Below are 19049 nucleotides of genomic sequence, written 5' to 3'. Positions count from 1 at the left end.
CAGCTCCAACATGGCCGCTCAGTGAAGTCAGAGCAGAAAAACATCTGGCTTGGTTTGTCAAACCCTGACAGACTGAGAGCTGAAGCTTCGCTACATCTGGAGGAAAAAGGAGGAAGTTGAAGCGGAGGCGCGGCCTGCAGCGGAGCATGGAGGTGGCAGCATCATGCTGTGGGTCAGTTTACAGAACAGACAAAAACATCACTGAACCAACACCTGGAGACCTGTCTCTCCCTCCTTCAGGTTCGTGGTTAGGCGCCCCGCTCTCCCCCCTCCCCCACCTGTTGTGGCCCCCAGCTCTGGGCTCCAGGTGTTTTCCAAAGCGCTGCGGCTCCCAGCGGCTTCTGCCCTTTTTCAGAGCCAGTTGGGGAGATAAAGTAGTCCCTTCTGGTGGTTCGGACCTGATGCGCAGGTCTCTGCGGTGGCGGGCGGTTTGCGGTGTTTTTGTTGCGGCAGTGCGCAGTCCGTGTGCGGCAGAACAACAATAGAAAGCGGAGGAGGAGGAGCACCAGCGGCACCAGCGGCTTCTGGCAGCGGAGCGACACCGACGATCCTGCGGGACGATATGAGACTTTGGATCGGACTCTTAAGCGAACAGAAGCTTGTGATGGAAGCTGGAAAGATCCGAGTCTGATCGGAACCGAACCGAACCGGAGCGGAGCGTGTTTTTGTTGAGAGGAAGCGGCCGCAGCCATGATGGGAATGCTGGGAATCCTGCGCTGAGGATCCGCGGCGGCTGGGCCCAGGATCGGGAGAAAGATGGGAATGTGTGTTCGGATCCTGCTGCTGTTTTGTTCCTGCTGGCTCGTCTCAGGTGAGGTTCTGGTTCTGGAGGTTCTGGCTGTTTGGACCGAGGGTGGCGGGGTTCCTGCTGGATTCGGGTTTTGTGTTTAGATTTCCAGGGCCTGCTAACATTAGCTTCTAGCTAACATCCAGCTTGTTCTGGAAAAGGATTTTTTCTGGGTATTCTGCTCATAAGTCCAGTTGTAGGTTCCGGTTCTGGACGGGATGTGGGGTCTGGTTCGGGTTCTGGTTGGATTCGGGAGTTTGGTTGATTATTTGGAGCAGAGAGGGAATGTGGGAAACAACAACAGGAGCTAGTTAGCATCAAAGCTAACAGGTTGGAGCTGCTAACCAACTAAGTAACTAGCTAGCTGCCTTTCAGCTGGTTAACCAGGGTAGGTTCTGGTTCTGATCCAAATATTATTACAGAGAAAAATCAATTTTCCAGCAGAGCAACGAAACATTCCTGCAGAAACACTCAGACTGGATGCTTCCCTGGAAAACCCTCCAGGTATGGAGATTCATTGATAACGTGAAGATTGATGGGAAACCTGGAGGAAAACAGGAAAACTTGGAGGAAAACAGGAAAACCTCAGCTGGGAATCATCTGCTCCATTAGCTTTAATGCACAGAGGAATCACAGGAAGTCCAGGAAATATTCCCTGGAAAACCTCAGAAACAGAAATATTGAGTCTGGATTTAAAGGAGCAGACAGCTTTCCAGGTAGCTGGGAGTTCTGGTTCTGGTTCTGGTTCACTGCAGCCTCTCAGCATGACAGAACCTCCACTGTGCTTCAGTGATGCTAGAAGGAAACCTGTTGCCTCCAGGTTCTGCCATGTTGGGAATTTTGGGCTTTTTCCACATTTTTCTTCATTAAACCATCAGAACCGCCGGTTCTGGTGGTTCTGGTGGTTCTGATGGATCTCCCGGCTGTGAGCTGCTCTTTTTAGACTCCAACACTAAGCTGAAAAATTCTCTTATTTTACTGAATAACTTTATCGGCGCTGAAATCTCCTCTTTTTTCAGTCTCAGTAACTTCAGGTGGAAGATAAAAAACGGAACCGTCTGCCAGGATTATTTTACTATGATGTGTGTTTAAGTAGATTATCGATAAATTAGGAAATAGACTTGACTAAAATGAAACTGGAGTCCAAAGGAACCAGAAATATGTGGTTTCAGTCATAAATTATTCTTATTGACACTTTTATCATTATAGCAGTAAAACTTATTACGATAAGACTTTTTTTAAACCAAATGAAACCTTAGCAGAACTTGCGTTAATATACTTTTAGCAATATGTTTCTTTAACATTAGGGATGCACTGACATTCATATCAATACTGCTGTTTTTCCCGATAACCAATATTTACCAATATTATGCAAATTTCACTTCCGCTTAGAAACTTTTGGGGGAAAAAACAAGAGAATAATAAATATCTGCTGTTCATATCGGCTCCGTTTGATTTATCGGACCGATACCGATATATCGCACTTCTCTACTTACAATGGTCTCCAAACCATATTTTGGTTTATCACAGTAATTATTCGTTGTTCATTAGTTCTGAAAGCGGGTTCTGGTTCTGGTTTGGTTCCACTTCCTGTCTTCCTGCTAACACTTCCTGTGTGTCCTCAGGCGAGCCGCTGCTGCTGTACGCCAACCGGCGGGACCTGCGCCTGGTGGACGCGGCGCGCGACAAGGCCAACGCCACGGTGGTGGTGGGCGGCCTGGAGGACGCCGCCGCCGTGGATTACGTCTACGCCCAGGGCCTCATCTACTGGAGCGACGTCAGCGAGGAGGCCATCAAACGGACCTCCTTCAACCGGACCGGCGCCGGCGCCGCCCAGACCGTGGTGCCGGGCCTGGCTGCGCCGGACGGCCTGGCCTGCGACTGGCTGGGCCTCAAGCTGTACTGGACCGACTCGGACACCAACCGGATCGAGGTGGCCGAGCTGGACGGGTCGCTGAGGAAGGTTCTGTTCTGGCAGGAGCTGGACCAGCCCAGAGCCATCGCCCTGGACCCGGAGCGAGGGTGAGTCCAGACGGTTCTGCCGCTGCTAAATGGGCTGGAAGTATCCGGAGTGGAGTTGGATCAGAACCACGTTTCTCTTCATTAGATGTGAAGGAAACGGACCCGGTGGTTCTGGTTCTGGGTTGTCCTCATGGTCTCAGCTGTGTGTCGTCCTCAGGTTCATGTACTGGACGGACTGGGGCGAGGTCCCAAAGATCGAGCGGGCCGGGATGGACGGGACCAACCGGTCCCTGCTGGTGGACCAGGACATCCACTGGCCCAACGGGCTGACGGTCGACTACGGCCAGCAGAAGCTCTACTGGGCCGACGCCAAGCACAACTTCATCCACCGCTGCAACCTGGACGGCTCCTCCAGGTACCAGCTGCCAGGTCCGAGGTGGTTCTGCCGGGCCCGGACCCAGTCTGACGTGTGTGTGGTGTGTTGCAGAGAGGTGGTGGTTAAAGGCGAGCTGCCTCACCCCTTCGCCCTCACCCTGTACGAGGACACGCTGTTCTGGACCGACTGGAACACGCACTCCATCCACTCCTGCCGGAAGCAGACGGGCCGGGAGCAGCGCATCGTCCACTCCCACATCTTCTCCCCGATGGACCTCCACGTCTTCAGCCCCAAGAGGCAACCCGTCTGTGAGTCAGCAGGGTGTCTGTTGCCTATCTGGACCGGTCCAGGCCTGCTGCGCTCTCCTCCCGGCCGGTTCTGACCCGTTTCCATGTCGATGTGTTGCAGCGCGGAGCAGCCCCTGCTCCCATGGCAACGCAGGATGCTCCCACCTCTGCCTGCTGTCCCCGACCCGGCCCTTCTACCGCTGCGCCTGTCCCACCGGAGTCCAGCTGCTGGAGGACGGACAGACCTGCAGAGACGGTGAGGACGGCCACCACCACCATCTGGCCCTGGCCTGGGCTCAGTCTGTGTCAGAGAAGGAAACTAAATGTTAGAAGTCGTTGGTTATTCTGAAAGACTTTATTTGTCACAATGATCAGTTTCAACTGGAAGCTGGTGGTTCTGGACCCGGTCCGGTTGGTTCTGGACCCGGTCCGGTTGGTTTTGAACCTGGTCCGGTTGGGTTGGACCTGTTCCGGTTGGGTCTTGACCCGGTCCGGTCCAGGTTGGACCCGGTCCGGTCCGGTTGGGACCCAGTCCTGTTGGTTCTGGACCCGGTCTGGTTGGGTCTGGATCCGGTACGGTTGGTTTTGAACCTGGTCCGGTTGGGTCCGGACCCGGACCCGGTCCGGTTGAGTCCGGACCCGGACCTGGTCTGGTTGGGTCTGGATCCGGTCCGGTTGGGTCTGGACCCGGTCTGGTTGGTGGTTTGTTGGTTCTGGACCCGGTTGGGTTGGGTCTGGATCCGGTCCGGTTGGGTCTTGACCCGGTTGGGTTGGGTCTGGACCCGGTCCGGTTGGGTCCGGACCCGGTCTGGTTGCAGAATTTCTCCCAGCTTGCAGGTTGAGCCGATGGAGACGTTTGGACCCAGACTTTGCTCGCCTCTGATCTGGAAGCGGCCGCCGGGGCCGACCCGCCGTCGCCGTGGCAACCCGCCCCTCCCCCACCCGTCTCCTCTGAAGCGCGGCCCCTCCCTCCCGCTCCTCTGTTTACATTTTTTGGTGGGAAGCCGGCCTCGGGGGCGGAGCTCCCAGACAAAGCCGCCTTTCAGCCTGTTGTTGCGGCTCCGCGGTGGGAATGTGGCGGCGGCGTTCCAGGACCAGGAAGTCCTCCCAGCTCTGCACTGGGATCGGGCTGAAGGTCCAGCAGGAAAACTGGGAAAACTCACAGAAACAGTTTGTAGTTTAGCTTTTATCAGGAACCAGATATTTATTCTCAGGTTCCTTTATTGCAGTTATATTGGTAATCAATCATTCAGACGATTGATCAGGAAAATGTTTTCATTTAACCATTTATGTATTACACAGAAAAAATGATTTATATGAGACAATAAACATTGTTGGTAAAAACAGTTTCCTTTAGCGAACAGCTGATAACTTATAGACTGATTTTAGTATTAATTATTATTGTTTCCAGACCAGCCTCAGTAAACTGATCGATTACTGAATTAGTTCAGTAAGTGATCAATCGTTCCAGCCCTGATTCCGATCGATTATTTATTTTACTGTTGGCGGCTGTGATAATGACGCCTGGTTGATGCTAACATGCTAACAGGGGCGACCCAGATGCTGCTGCTGGCCCGGCGGACCGACCTGCGCCAGATCTCCCTGGACACGCCCGACTTCACCGACGTCATCCTGCAGGTGGACGACATCCGGCACGCCATCGCCATCGACTACGACCCGGTGGACGGATACGTCTACTGGACGGACGACGACGTGAAGGCCATCCGCCGCGCGCGCCTGGACGGCGGCGACGCCCAGTTCGTGGTCACCTCCCAGGTCAGCCACCCGGACGGCATCGCTGTGGACTGGATCGCCCGGAACCTGTACTGGACCGACACGGGGACGGACCGCATCGAGGTGACCCGACTGGACGGGACCATGAGGAAGATTCTGATCTCCGAGGACCTGGACGAGCCCAGAGCCATCGTCCTGGACCCGGTGGCCGGGTGAGTGCCGCCGCCGGGCCGCTGGACCCGCCGCCGGACGGCACCGTGACGGTTCTGTTTGACCCGCAGGTACATGTACTGGACGGACTGGGGCGAGTTTCCGAAGATCGAGCGGGCCGACCTGGACGGGCTGGAGCGGCTGGTGATGGTGAACACGTCGCTGGGCTGGCCCAACGGCCTGGCGCTGGACTACGAGCAGCGGCAGATCTACTGGGGAGACGCCAAGACGGACAAGATCGAGGTCAGTGCAGGCTCGGTTCTGGGCCAACAGAACCGGGTCAGACCCAGGGTCTGGAACTCAGGGTTTCGGCTGTTTTTCAGTTTTCTGGAAGTTTGTTCCAGATCTGTGGTGCATAGAAGCTGAAAGCTGCTTCTGTGTTTGGTTCTGGTTCTGGTTGGGCTCTGCATCAGAACCAGCAGGTTGATCCAGCAGCAGATCTTTATTCTGTTCAGTGATTTATAAACTACTGGGTGTAGAACCAGGTGATGTAGAACCAGGTGGTGTAGAACCAGCTGGTGTAGAACTAGATAATGTAGATCCAGGTGGTGTAGATGCTGGTGTAGAACCAGGTGGTGTAGAACTAGATAATGTAGATCCAGGTGGTGTAGAACCAGGTGGTGTAGAACCAGGTCGTATAGAACTAGATGGAGTAGAACCAGCTGGTGTCTCCACCCTCCTGGTTCTACTCAGGTCTCCAGCTGCAGCTTCTTGTTCGTCTCTCTGGTCTCAGACTTTCGTCCTCTGGGCCTGAAATGTTCTGCAGCTGCTAGAAGAACCACTGAGGAACCGAAGGGTCAGGGCAGAGGTCAGAGGTCAGCCTGATCTGTAGTTTCCAGATGGAAGAACTGGACCTGGACCTCTAGATCTATAGCTCTAGATCTGTAACTCCAGGTTCTTCCTCTTTAGGACCAAAGATGACCACATGGTGAGTTTGTCTACCAATCACATTTAACTGCTAACAGCCAATCAGAGTGAGGAGTTCCCTACCAATCAGAACCAGGTGTTCTGGACCGGTCAGACCCGGTTCTGTGAGGCCCAGAGGAAAGATGGATGAGCTGGAAGACAAAGAGCCGTTTGCAAAGACTTCTGGGAGAAATCTGGAAACTTCAGGATCCGTGACGGATCAGAACCATTTCTGATCTGGATTAAAAAGCTGTTTCCTGTTGGTTCTGGTTCTGGTCCAGAGCTGGAGACCTGCAGGGAGAAGCCAGGCATTCAGGCTGGAAGCTTTGAAGATCCGGACTGATCGGGATCATTTATCCGATCAGAACCGGTCCGGTCCATTCAGCTCCCCTCCCTGCTCAGAACCACATCTGGTTCTGATTGTGGCCCGGCTCTCCAGCTGTGGTCGGCTCTGTTTAGAACCGCGCTGCGGTCCGATCCGGCCGGCTGGGCCCGGCGCTCCCGATGGAAACTCCTTATTTATACTGCCAGACTGAGGAAGAGGAGGAGGAAGAGGAGGGCCGACCCGGCGGCAGCCAATCACAGCGCTCCACGCCGCCGACCCACACATTCCTCCTGTTTCCAGAAGGATTATCAGAACCGGATCAGAACCAGGTTTTATCTTCTTGATCAGAACAGACCTGGTAGGATCTGCTGAGGGACAGATTATTCCAGGTTATTCCAGATTATTCCAGGTTATTCCAGGTTATTATGAGGTGGTGACCTCATGAGGAACACAGGTCACCTGGTTCTGTTGGACAGTCCAATTGGGTCAGACCTGGAAGCGTCCAGCTGCTGGTTTCAGATGGTTGTTGTGTCCTCAGCATGATGCTGCCACCGCCCAGCCAGACGGCGGCTGGTTTTTAATCTTAATATTCTGCTTTGGGTGAATCCAGTCGGTTTTTACTAAGCAGGTTTACTTCAGAGCTGCGGTGTCCAAAGTGTGGTTCAGGGGCCGTTTGTTGCGCAGCTGCAGTTCTAGAACGATTCCGTTTGTTTTAATCTAAATCATTAGACATCATTTCCTAACAGTGGAAAATCTTCATGTTTTATAACCAAACTCAAATCCGCTTTCATCTAATTTATTACATTTTGCTAAATATAGCAAAGGTTTTGAAAGAAAGTGACACAAGTTCTGTTTTTATAACAGAATAAATTTTTTAAAAACTAGAAGCCGTTTAATGCAGCAGATGGAAAAGTTTTGGATGAATTTGGCACCAAAAAATAAAATCTGAATATTTAATTGGCTTGATTTAAATCTTTTGTTTTTTATTCTGTGTGTGTGTGTGTGTGTGTGTGTGTGTGTGTGTGTGTGTGTGTGTGTGTGTGTGTGTGTGTGTGTGTGTGTGTGTGTGTGTGTGTGTGTGTGTGTGTGCAGGTGATGAACATGAACGGGACGGGCCGACGGGTGCTGGTGGAGGACAAACTTCCCCACATCTTCGGCTTCAGCCTGCTGGGCGACTTCGTCTACTGGACGGACTGGCAGCGCCGCAGCATCGAGCGCGTCCACAAACGCACCGCCGAGCGCGAGTTCATCATCGACCAGCTGCCCGACCTCATGGGCCTGAAGGCCACGCACCTGCACCGCACCACCGGTGAGTCTGCTGATGTCACAAGGGGGCGGGGCCTAGCCCGGGAGCGTCTTCTTTCTTTCCTTCCCTTCTTCTTCTTAGCTTTAATAGCTGTTGGCAAACAGCTATTTGGTGTGCATTAGCACCACCTAGTGGTGGGGAAAGACAAATGGCAATACTTTTCAAATATGTTTAATTTGATGTGAACTATCTCAGTTTCCAGAAAAAAGGTGAATAAAGTTTAACTCCACTTCAGCTCCACCTCTCTGTTAACCAGCAACTTAACATGTGGTTGGTCAGTGTGAGCACTGTGACCTTTGAACCTTCTTAGGGACTTCCTGCTTCAGTGAACATTTTTATGACACTACAGCACTGAAATAAGCAATCTTATTGCCACAGTTTTTTTTTGTTTATGAACTTCTGTCCTAGCTTTGTAACATTTATTAAAGAAAATGTTTTTACGTTTGTTCAAACTGTTTGATCTCCCTGAGCTGCTGTCTGACGAAATTAACCAAAAACAGCCAATCAGAGCCAAGGGGCGGGGCTTCTGGCTGTCAATCATCATGCTAAATGTGATAATGGTGGAGAAACAGTTTACTGTGACAGGAAAACTGTTTCTGCTATGCTAACTAGCCTAGCATTCATGACAGGCTATGCTAACTGCAGCGTAGCAGAGAGAAACGGGGAAGGGTCTGTTCTGGTTCTGGTTTTGTAGTTTTTGTTCTGGTTCTGGTTGTGACTGTGGTTCTGCCTGTGCAGGGACCAACCCGTGCGCTGACAGTAATGGCGGCTGCAGCCACCTGTGCCTGCACACGCCTCACGGCGTGCGGTGCGGCTGCCCGAACGGCCTGGAGCTGCTGGGCGACCTGCAGAGCTGCATCGTCCCGGAGGCCTTCCTGCTCTTCTCGCGCCACACCGACATCCGCCGCATCTCCCTGGAGACCAACAGCAACAACGTGGCCATCCCGCTCACCGGCGTCAAGGAGGCCTCCGCCCTCGACTTCGACATCACCGACAACCGCATCTACTGGACCGACATCACGCTCAAGGTGGGTCCGGGCCCGGCCCGAACCTCCAGAACCACCGGAACCGGCCTCTAACCTGTCCGCCCTCTGGTTCTGCAGACCATCAGCCGGGCCTTCATGAACGGCAGCGCGCTGGAGCACGTGGTCCAGTTCGGCCTGGATTACCCAGAAGGCATGGCGGTGGACTGGCTGGGCAAGAACCTGTACTGGGCCGACACCGGAACCAACCGCATTGAGGTGGCCAAGCTGGACGGGCAGCACCGCCAGGTTCTGGTCTGGAAGGACCTGGACAGCCCACGGGCCCTGGCGCTGGACCCGGCCGAGGGGTGAGGCTCCGCTTCTCCTGAGCCCGCCCTGTTCCGACCCGGTTCCGTTTTGACCCTTTCCATCCCTGCAGGTACATGTACTGGACCGAGTGGGGGGGGAAGCCCAAGATCGACCGGGCCGCCATGGATGGAACCGGCCGCATCACGCTGGTGTCGAACGTGGGCCGGGCCAACGGACTCACCATCGACTACGCCGAGCGGCGCCTGTACTGGGCCGACCTGGACACCACGCTCATCGAGTCCTCCAACATGCTGGGTAAGGACCCGCAGAACCCGGACAGAACCTCCAGAAGCCCGGGGTCCAAACCCAGCAGGTGCTCCTCCGGGCTGAACCAGGGGAACCTGCTACTGGGTGCGGTTAAGGTTCAGGTTCTGGTAAAGTCTATGTCGCTCACCTGGGTCGGACCTTCAGAGAACTCGTATCAAGTTCTGCAGCTGCAGTCGGGTTTTTGGATTCGGCTGCTTTCGGATCAGTCCTCGTTTTAGGTTTGACTTGAGATTGTTTTCAAAGATTTCATGTCGTTAGTCTGGATTCTGGAAGGTACTGGACTGGTTTTAAACTGGTTCTCTGTGTGAATAGAAACTGGCTGATTTTCACAGAACCGATTGAACCCAGTTTGGTTCTGAACTAATTTCAGACTAGCTTTGGATGGCTTAGATACTGTGTCCTAGAAGGTTCTGGACCGGTTTCAGACCTCTTTCCATTTACCTTAGCCTAGTGTTGGGCTCATAATGTTCTGTATGAATGAAACGGACCATTGGACCCAGTTTGGTTCTGAACTGGTTTCAGACTAGCTTTGGATGGATTGCAGCCAGTGGTTTTAGTATTGGTCCTGGAAGGTACTGGACTGGTTTTGGACTGGTTTCAATCTGGTGGTTTTAGTCTTGAATATAGAAAGTATTTGACATTCTTTGAATCGGTTCGAACTGGTATTGATCTGGTATTGGAATGATTACATGCCCGTCGTCCCAGTGTTGATTTTGAACAGGTTTTGGGGTTTAAGACTTATGGGCCATTTTCATTGCCTAGTCTTGGACTCATAACGCTCTGTGTGAACAGAAACCGGCTGTTACCGATCGAACCCGGTCTTGGTCTGGTTCTGGTTCTGCTTTCGTCATTTTTCCGATTTTTCGTCTTGCAGGCAAGGAGCGAGAGGTGATTGCCGACGACCTGCCTCACCCCTTTGGCCTCACCCAGTACCAGGACTACATCTACTGGACGGACTGGAGCCACCGCAGCATCGAGCGGGCTAACAAGACGAGTGGCCAGAACCGGACCCTGATCCAGGGCCACCTGGACTACGTGATGGACATCCTGGTGTTCCACTCGTCCCGGCAGGCCGGCTGGAACGCCTGTGCCTCCACCAATGGCCACTGCTCCCACCTGTGCCTCGCCGTTCCCAGCGGTTTCGTCTGCGGATGCCCCGCCCACTTCTCCCTCAACCGAGACAACAAGACGTGCAGCGGTGAGCCACCCGGACTTGGCCGCGATCTGGACGGGTTTTGCTCAGGTCTCTGATCCGTCTGCTTGTCACCTGCAGCTCCCACTGCGTTCCTGCTGTTCAGTCAGAAGGCGGCCATCAACCGCATGGTGATCGACGAGCAGCAGAGCCCCGACATTGTCCTGCCCATTCAGAACCTGAAGAACGTCCGGGCCATTGACTACGACCCGCTGGACAAGCAGCTGTACTGGATCGACTCCAAGCAGAACGTCATTCGCCGCGCCCAGGAGGACGGCAACCAGGTGGGGAGGCTGACCTGACCGAATCGACTTTGATCCAACTCCTTTGGGTTCTGATGGTTAGTTTAGGGAGGTTGGAGACCCAACGAGCCCTGCTGAAGCGGAAAGGGTTTGTATGGGATAGCGTTAGCGTTATGTTAACAAGAGCAACATTAGCTTTAAATAAACCACAGCAATTTTCACAACTGATTATCAGCTAAGAATAAGTAGCTGATGAAGAGAAAAAGTTAATAATCAAAATGAACAGTACAGAAGCTAACACTAAAATATCGGAAGGTCCTGATCCAGTTGGCCGTGTTCTGTCTGGTTCTGTTAGACTGTGACGGTGGTGTCCAGCTCCCTTCTCGGACCCTTTGATCTCAGCATCGACATCTTCAGCCGCTTCATCTACTGGACCAGCGAGGTGACCAACGTCATCAATGTGACCCGGACGGATGGCAGCCGGGTCGGCGTGGTTCTGCGGGGTGAGCACGACAAGCCACGGGCCATCGTGGTGAACCCAGAGAGAGGGTGAGTCCGAGTGGTTCTCCCAGTGCCGGGACCTGGGTCGCCGTGCTAACAGAACCTGTATAAGTGACCTGTTTGTTAGCAATGGGCACTGGGTGCTAACAAACAGGTCACTCACGCTAATAGAACCTGTTCCGCAGGTACATGTACTTCACCAACCTGCAGGACCGCTCACCCAAGATTGAGCGGGCGGCGCTGGATGGGACGGAGCGCGAGGTTCTGTTCTTCAGCAACCTGGGAAAACCCGTGGCGCTGGCTGTGGACAACGAGGCGGGGAAGCTGTTCTGGGTTGACTCAGATCTGCGCCGCATTGAGAGCAGTGACCTGTCAGGTGAGTTCTGTTAAAGACCCGACTGGAAGCAGAATCTGACAGGAAGCAGAATCTGACAGGAAGCAGGACCCGACAGGAAGCCATTCTGGACTTACCTGGTGCTGTTACCATTCAGCCTGCTGGAAACCATGACCTTTCACCCTCCTGGATGGCAAAAAAAGCTTAGATGTAGAAACTCCTGAATTTATCGGAATGTCCCGATAAATTTGATATTTTAGTTTCAGTTGGTGCCCCCTGCAGGCCATCCAGAGAAACAGCAGTGTGTCCATCGAGACAAAAACTAAAAGAAAAGAAGATATTTTGGTGTTAATGAGATATAAATCTCGCAGGTTTTTTAATCTCATTAAAATGAGAAACTTCTCCTGAATTTATTTCCAAGTTCTGTCAGAGGAACATGATTCCTGATGTTCTCTAAAGCTGGAGAGGCTATGAGTTTCCCTCCACATGAGTGAAGAGGATGACTGGATCAACAAATACTTATTTCTGTCATTTCTAACCTTTCCATACAGAAGTCAAAGAATGCTGAAAAAGCAAACAAAAACTGAACAAAAGAATATTAAACTTTAACTCAGAAATATAAGAAAGCTCATTCTGATCATTCTGAGTTCAGGTTAAAGGTGTGTTTAATGGTGTCCCCCCCTCTCCCTCCTGCCTCCTCTCCCGTTTTGTTGCCTTTGTTCCTGAAGTTCTCGCCCTTGTTTGTTTCTCCCTGGTGCTTTTATTTTGGTGAGCACTGCAGGAGCCAATCGGATCGTGATCGCGGACTCAAACATCCTGCAGCCAGTGGGCCTGACGGTGTTCGGGAACCACCTGTACTGGATCGACAAGCAGCAGCAGATGATCGAACGCATCGACAAGACGACGAGGGAGGACCGCACCAAGGTGCAGGCGCGGGTCGCCTACATGAGCGACATCCACGCCGTGCACGAGATCGACATGCACGAGTACAGTGAGTCCACCGCCGCCAGCGGAACGTAGACTGACCTACCAGCAGCTGACCTTACCTAAGAGTCCAAAATTAGTCTGTCCAGAACCACACCCAGAATAAAACATCCTCAGAATCAAAACCTGAGTCTAAATTAAACTCTCTAAAGACGTCTCACACCCAAATCCAGTTCCCAACTGAAAACTGAGGCCAGAACCAGTTTAAAAACCAGTTTTAGACTGGAAACATTTCCACAATCAATCTTAGACCAGTCCACAACAAAAACGACAGAAAGACCTGAAATGTGTGAAACTTCAAGACCTTCAAAAACTGAGGCTAGAGCCAGTCTAGACCAGAATAGTTTTCTAGCTGAAATGATCTAAAACCAATTAGACCAAAGCTAAAGCCAGACGAACCCGAGTTCTGGTTTATCTGGATCCAGCTGTAACTTCCTGTTTCCTCCTGCAGGAAACCATCCGTGCACCCGGGACAACGGCGGCTGCTCCCACATCTGCATCGTGAAGGGCGACGGAACCACGCGCTGCTCCTGCCCCGTCCACCTGGTGCTGCTGTCTGACGAGCTCACCTGCGGAGGTGAGTCCGACGCCCCGCCGCCACGCCGCCGGTGGCGACCCGTTGACCCGTCCTCTCTCTCTCCTCAGAACCGCCCACCTGCTCGCCCGACCAGTTCGCCTGCGTCTCCGGAGAGGTGGACTGCATCCCCAACACCTGGAGGTGCGACGGCTTCGCCGAGTGCGACGACCACAGCGACGAGAAGGAATGTCCCGTCTGCTCCGAGTCCGAGTTCCAGTGCGACAGCCGGCAGTGCGTGGGGCAGAGCGAGCGCTGCAACGGGGAGGTCAACTGCCAGGACGGGTCCGACGAGAACAAGTGTGAAGGTGATCCAGGTCCAGATCCAAATGATGTCTAAGCCATGAAACCAGTTCTCAACTATACGACCGTCGGTCCAGTCTAAACTGGGCCGAAACCAGTCCAGAACCAAAAGGAGGAAGAAACCTCAATAGAAACTGACATGTCTGAACCTTTATCCCAGATGTGGGAATGTCTCCCAGTTCTGGTTCTGATGTGTTCTGGTTCTGTTCCCAGTCCGGTGTCCGGCGGACCAGTTCTCCTGCGCCAACAGCCAGTGCATCGGGATCCACAAGAAGTGCGACCACAACACGGACTGCAGCGACAACTCGGACGAGATGGACTGCTGTGAGTCTGGTTCTGACCCGGCTCTGACCCCGTCCTGACCCGGTCCTGACTCTACTCTGACTCTACTCTGACCCGGTCCTGACCCGGCTCTGACCCCATCCTGACCCCGTCCTTGACTCTACTCTGACCCGGTTTTCTTTGTGCCGACGCTCTCCTGTAGTTACAGATCCGCCGGAGCTGCCGGCGCCGACCAACAGCACCATCAGCTCCATCGTTGCCGTGGTGATGGCGCTGTTCGTGGTGGGCGCCATCTACTTCGTGTGCCAGCGCGTCCTCTGCCCCCACATGAAGGACGACGGCGAGACGGTCGCCAACGACTTCGTGGTCCACGGCCAGGCCTCGGTGCCGCTCGGATACGTGCCGCACCCCGGGTCGCTGTCCAGCTCGCTGCCAGGTGAGACGGGTCGCACCGGGGGCACGGCCGGTTCTGACCCGGTTCTGACCCGCTGTCTGTCTGCAGGTATGTCCAGAGGGAAGTCTGTGATTGGCTCCCTGAGCATCATGGGCGGCAGCAGCGGCCCTCCGTACGACCGTGCCCACGTCACCGGAGCGTCGTCCAGCAGCTCCTCCAGCACCAAGGGCACCTACTTCCCCCCAGTGAGACCCGACCCGTCCGGTTCTGGTTCTGGCTCTGGTTCTGGTCTCATGCTGTCTGTCTTCCAGATCCTGAACCCGCCGCCGTCGCCCGCCACCGTCCGCTCCCAGTACACCCTGGAGTTCGGCTACTCCTCCAACAGCCCCTCCACCCACCGCTCCTACAGGTACTGACGGGCCGGGTCGGAACCACCAAACGGATCAGGGCAGGGCGCTGTGGCAGGCAGTTTTAATTCAGATTTCTGATCATCTTCGGACTAAATGACGTCAGATTATTAAAGATATCTGCGACTGAATGAAGTAAATCTGAGATGCCAGGAGTTTATTTTTAGAAACGGATTAAAATAAATCTGGATTTAGTTCTGACTCGTCGTGATTCCTTTTAATTCCCCTTCGATAAGTTAAAGAGATCCGGAATGATTTTAATCTGGACCAGTTCTCTTGACGTTTTGACCAGTCAGAATGACGTCACTAATATCTGGAGCCATTATTGTTTCTAGTCAAACTGCCCAGGTTTGTTGCCGCAGCAGCTTTTGCTCCTTAAATATTTACAGATTTATGAAGCCGTTTTTATGGAAGCATTTTGCTGCCAGAGGTTGTAAATCAATTCAGGAGAAAAATCTAATGGGAAAACGGAGATGATAAATGACAGTAAAGTTTCTCTACAATCCTCTGACTGATCCTGAGTTATTAAATCTGTTCTCCTCACAGCTTCAGCCATTCTGACTGAAAACTGAACGCATGTTGGGTTTAATAAGATACAGATCTCGTCTTAACGTTTTTAAAACCTTACTGAATTTTATCTAAACGCTTCTGTCCGTTTTTCGCCTTGTGCTGGCAGCTGTTTGGGCAGCTCAGTGCCAGCACCAGGGGGCCTTAATCACAGATGCGTGGCCACTCAGTGACGCCATCTTGAAAAGCATTTGATCTTCAGCTGTTTTTCCTTCTGCTCAGAATGTGAAAGTCAGCTGATTTTATGTTAAATTAGCTTGCCGTACATTTGGCTCGCCATAGGTTGGTGAACATAAACTGATGTTTTCATCCTTCCAGCTACCGGCCCTACACCTACCGCCACTTTGCCCCGCCCACCACGCCCTGCAGCACCGACGTCTGCGACAGCGACTACACGCCGGGCCGCCGGCCGCTCAAATCCGCCGCCAAGGGCTACACCAGCGACCTCAACTACGACTCGGAGCCGTTCCCGCCGCCGCCCACGCCACGCAGCCAGTACCTGTCGGCGGAGGAGAACTGCGAAAGCTGCCCGCCGTCTCCGTACACGGAGCGCAGCTACTCCCACCACCTGTACCCGCCGCCGCCGTCCCCATGCACGGACTCCTCGTGAGCCAAGCCCCGCCCCCTCCCTGTATATAACAATTGTTGATATCCGAGGCGAAAAGAGAAAACGGGAAGAGACTGCGGCGGCGGCGCTAAAAGGGAAGTGGAGGACGGCGAGCTGCAGAACATTTGTACAGAACAGAGAAATCATATTTATATATTTTCTATACTGATGATGATGATGATGATGCCATAGAGTTTGTAATTTGTACATTTTTAACAGAAGCTTTTATTAAACTCGCCACAGAGAAAAGTTGCCTTAAAGTCGAACGGGACCGCGGCGGCGGCGCCCGACGGGACCGTGGCGGTGCTGGCCAGTCGGACTCCTGATGCCAAATACAAGCAGCAGCCACAGGCTCCGCCCACTCTGGGGTCCTGGGGCGGGGCATCATAGTTTTGTCCCTGTTGGGCCTCCATACAAGCGTCCAACCACACGCTGGCCCCGCCCCCGCCTGTTCTCACACCACGAGGAAGATCTGCTCCTCATCATCATCACAACCTGTGCCTGAGCAGTGCCACAGCTACATGTGCTTTTATTTTGAAATCCCCACTGAAAGCTCTAGTATTTTTGTACCACATACTGTGTAGATACGTATTTATAAGCTATATAGAGAATCGATGTAAATGTCTCGCCTGCAGCTCTTCATTCCTTTTTTATTCCCTCCTTCTATTTTTCTACAGAATCGCTGACAATCTCACAACCTGTCCTCATTTTTACCGTCCTCAGCATCAGGACGCAGGGGTCGGAGGTCACCTCCTGCCCCCCTGAACCCGGTCCCAGTCAGAACCGCACCAGCACCAGTCCAGACAATCTCTAGCAGGTCTGACCAGAACTGAGGAGGTCCGGCTCAGACCTGAGAAAGCACAAAGGACCCAGGGCAGCTGGACGGGTTGGAGCCCCGCCCCCTCACAGAAAGCTCTGATTGGCTGATTACATGGAGACCTTAACAAGCTTTTAAACATTAAGACCAAAATCTGACCAGCGTGTTTTTCTACGCTGTTTGGCTCTTTCCTGTCTCCTTATGGCCTTGATACTTATTCACAGTCTGCTGCCAGTCCAGAACCTCTAAGGCCTCCACAAAACGTCTTGGCATGGAGGACTTCCATATATACGTCCTTTTGGGTCGCCTGATTCTGGCAGTGGAGGGTCTCTGAACGCCACACACAGTTTCTGTCTGTCCTTGGTCTCCATATTTTCACATTACCAAGTTTTTGGCACTTGGAAGTTCCCATACAGCTCAGACGTTCAGTTTTTTACCAGCCTGAGTGTCTGTGACCCGAGTTCTGGTACCGCATGACCACATAGTGTCTGACCATCCCAAGTCTTTGTGCTTCCTCCACATTTAATTTTCGACCATCCTGGGTCTCCTTACCTACTTAACATTTAACTCTTGGCCTTTCTGAGCCTCCATACATCCTCCATGTTCCATTTGGAGTTCTGAGCCTTCGTACAGCCTCCAAACGCAGGTTCTCGACCATTCCGTTTTCTTCATTCAGTTTTCGATCCTCCTGTTTCGCCGTACCTCCTCCACAATCAGTTTTTGGCCCCTCTGAGCCTCCATTCCTCCTCCATGCGTCCTCAGACAATGTTGCCTGTATTTCTGCCCTGCTCCTCTACATGTGCTCTCTTCTGGCGGAAAAGTTCTCATTTCTGCACTTTAGACGGTTTTCTTGTCTGATTTTACTCGGTACCAAGTGACTGAAGCTGAGGCGATGCTAGAGTCCGCTCTGCGCCGTCGGGTTTTAAAATCTGGGACATCAGATGTGAACACAAATCTTTAGAAGCCTCTTTAAGCTGAACTGGAATCAAACCTGTGATCTGATTTTAAAAGCCACTAATGAACCATCTGAGGGAAATAATTCAATTACAGTGAAATAAATGAGAACTGTTGATTTGATGCTGGTGTTTGTGTTTTTATCTGAAATGTTTTTCACAGATTTCCACCAGATTACTCTCCGTCGGGTTTTGGAGGATTTTCTGTTTGCTGAGTTTCCGGACAGATTACAGATGAAGACTAAATGATGATGATTTGCTCATTGACCCTGCAGGCCCTCTTCCGGCCTGCAGGTGGTGCTGTGGGACAGAGAGGACAGTAGAGGCTCACAGGAAGTAGAAAGGTGGCTCCAGCTGCCGCCATCAGCTCGCTACTCATCAGATGCTGATTCTGCTTTTGTTAAATATAAACTGAGTGAACGTTTCCTGCAAAGTCCGAGTGCTGATTTCACACCAACACAGCAGAATTAATCAAACATTTAAACCAAAAGTTTCCATTTCAACTGAGCAGGAATGTTTCAAATGTGAAAATATTAAATATTTGAATCTACAAACCTGAGTTATTTTCGGTTCAGTTTGATCAAACTGAGGAAGAACAGTTCTCCAACTGAACGCCGGTTCACGATGAGCTTCGCAGGTTTGTTCAACTGGATCTGATGGAGCTGGAATCAGACGGCCAATCAGGAGAAGGAGGAGAAATGGTCCAGTTCTAGTTACCATGGCAACAGCCTGCAGCTTTTCTCTGCATGTTTAGCTTCATTGCTGAAGGTTTTTATTACTGCAGGTGTGTCAAAATTCAGTCCTGAGGATTGAGAATAATTTGGCATAAATCAAAAATAGTTTAATAAAAACTTGTTAGAAGATGATCCAGGAACTGATGAACCTTATAATTTAATATTTTATAACAGTTACTATTTAAATTATTAAAAACACAAAACAAGAGCTGATAAAATGAAGGATGGCATCTCTAACTACAAACTACAGCTAAATAAACCAGAAACTGGAGCTGAATAAATAAACTTTAAAAATATTAGTTTAGTCATTTCTGAGCTCAACCTGTTTTCAGAACCGAGGTCCAGTACCAGCTGGGACAGAAGTGGTTTGGGCCATTTGGTTCTGATTTCAACGGGAAGCGACACCTTGATGCTTTAGGGGAAGGAGGCGTCGCACTGCCCCGATTGACCAATCAGAAGGGCTCCTGAGGTAAACGAAGCATCGCATTTATTCTGTCAGTCATGAAGCTGTTTTCACATCCAGGGTTTTACGAAAATAAGAAATAAAAAACCTCACATTTAGAGTTTAACACTTTAATCAGTGAAGAAATGTTTTCTGACATTAGACAGTGGAACAAATAATTCCCAAATATTCATCCTGTACGATTCAACTGAAAAACTGACGAGT

General features: G+C 51.9%; 1 protein-coding gene across 1 annotated transcript; it reads left to right on the top strand.

The window, feature by feature from the left end:
- The first annotated feature begins 287 nt into the window (after positions 1-287).
- lrp6 (low density lipoprotein receptor-related protein 6) lies at positions 288-17772 on the top strand. Its single transcript, XM_008401668.3, has 23 exons — positions 288-811; positions 2413-2809; positions 2967-3164; positions 3237-3433; positions 3534-3668; positions 4962-5358; positions 5428-5599; positions 7680-7896; positions 8632-8921; positions 8997-9223; positions 9295-9479; positions 10366-10689; positions 10765-10967; positions 11281-11474; positions 11612-11802; positions 12542-12751; positions 13196-13321; positions 13390-13626; positions 13835-13945; positions 14106-14339; positions 14406-14542; positions 14609-14706; positions 15590-17772. The coding sequence occupies exons 1-23, from the start codon at positions 757-759 to the stop codon at positions 15879-15881; spliced, it is 4827 nt and encodes a 1608-aa protein (XP_008399890.1). The 5' UTR covers positions 288-756; the 3' UTR covers positions 15882-17772.
- The last annotated feature ends 1277 nt before the right edge of the window (positions 17773-19049 follow it).

The sequence above is a fragment of the Poecilia reticulata genome, chromosome 23 (assembly GCF_904066995.2).
Source record: "Poecilia reticulata chromosome 23, P_reticulata-male-v2, whole genome shotgun sequence".
Classification (NCBI taxonomy): Eukaryota; Metazoa; Chordata; class Actinopteri; order Cyprinodontiformes; family Poeciliidae; genus Poecilia; species Poecilia reticulata.
The sequence above is the reverse complement of the archived record's forward strand: the minus strand, read 5'-3'. Positions and strand labels throughout refer to the sequence as shown.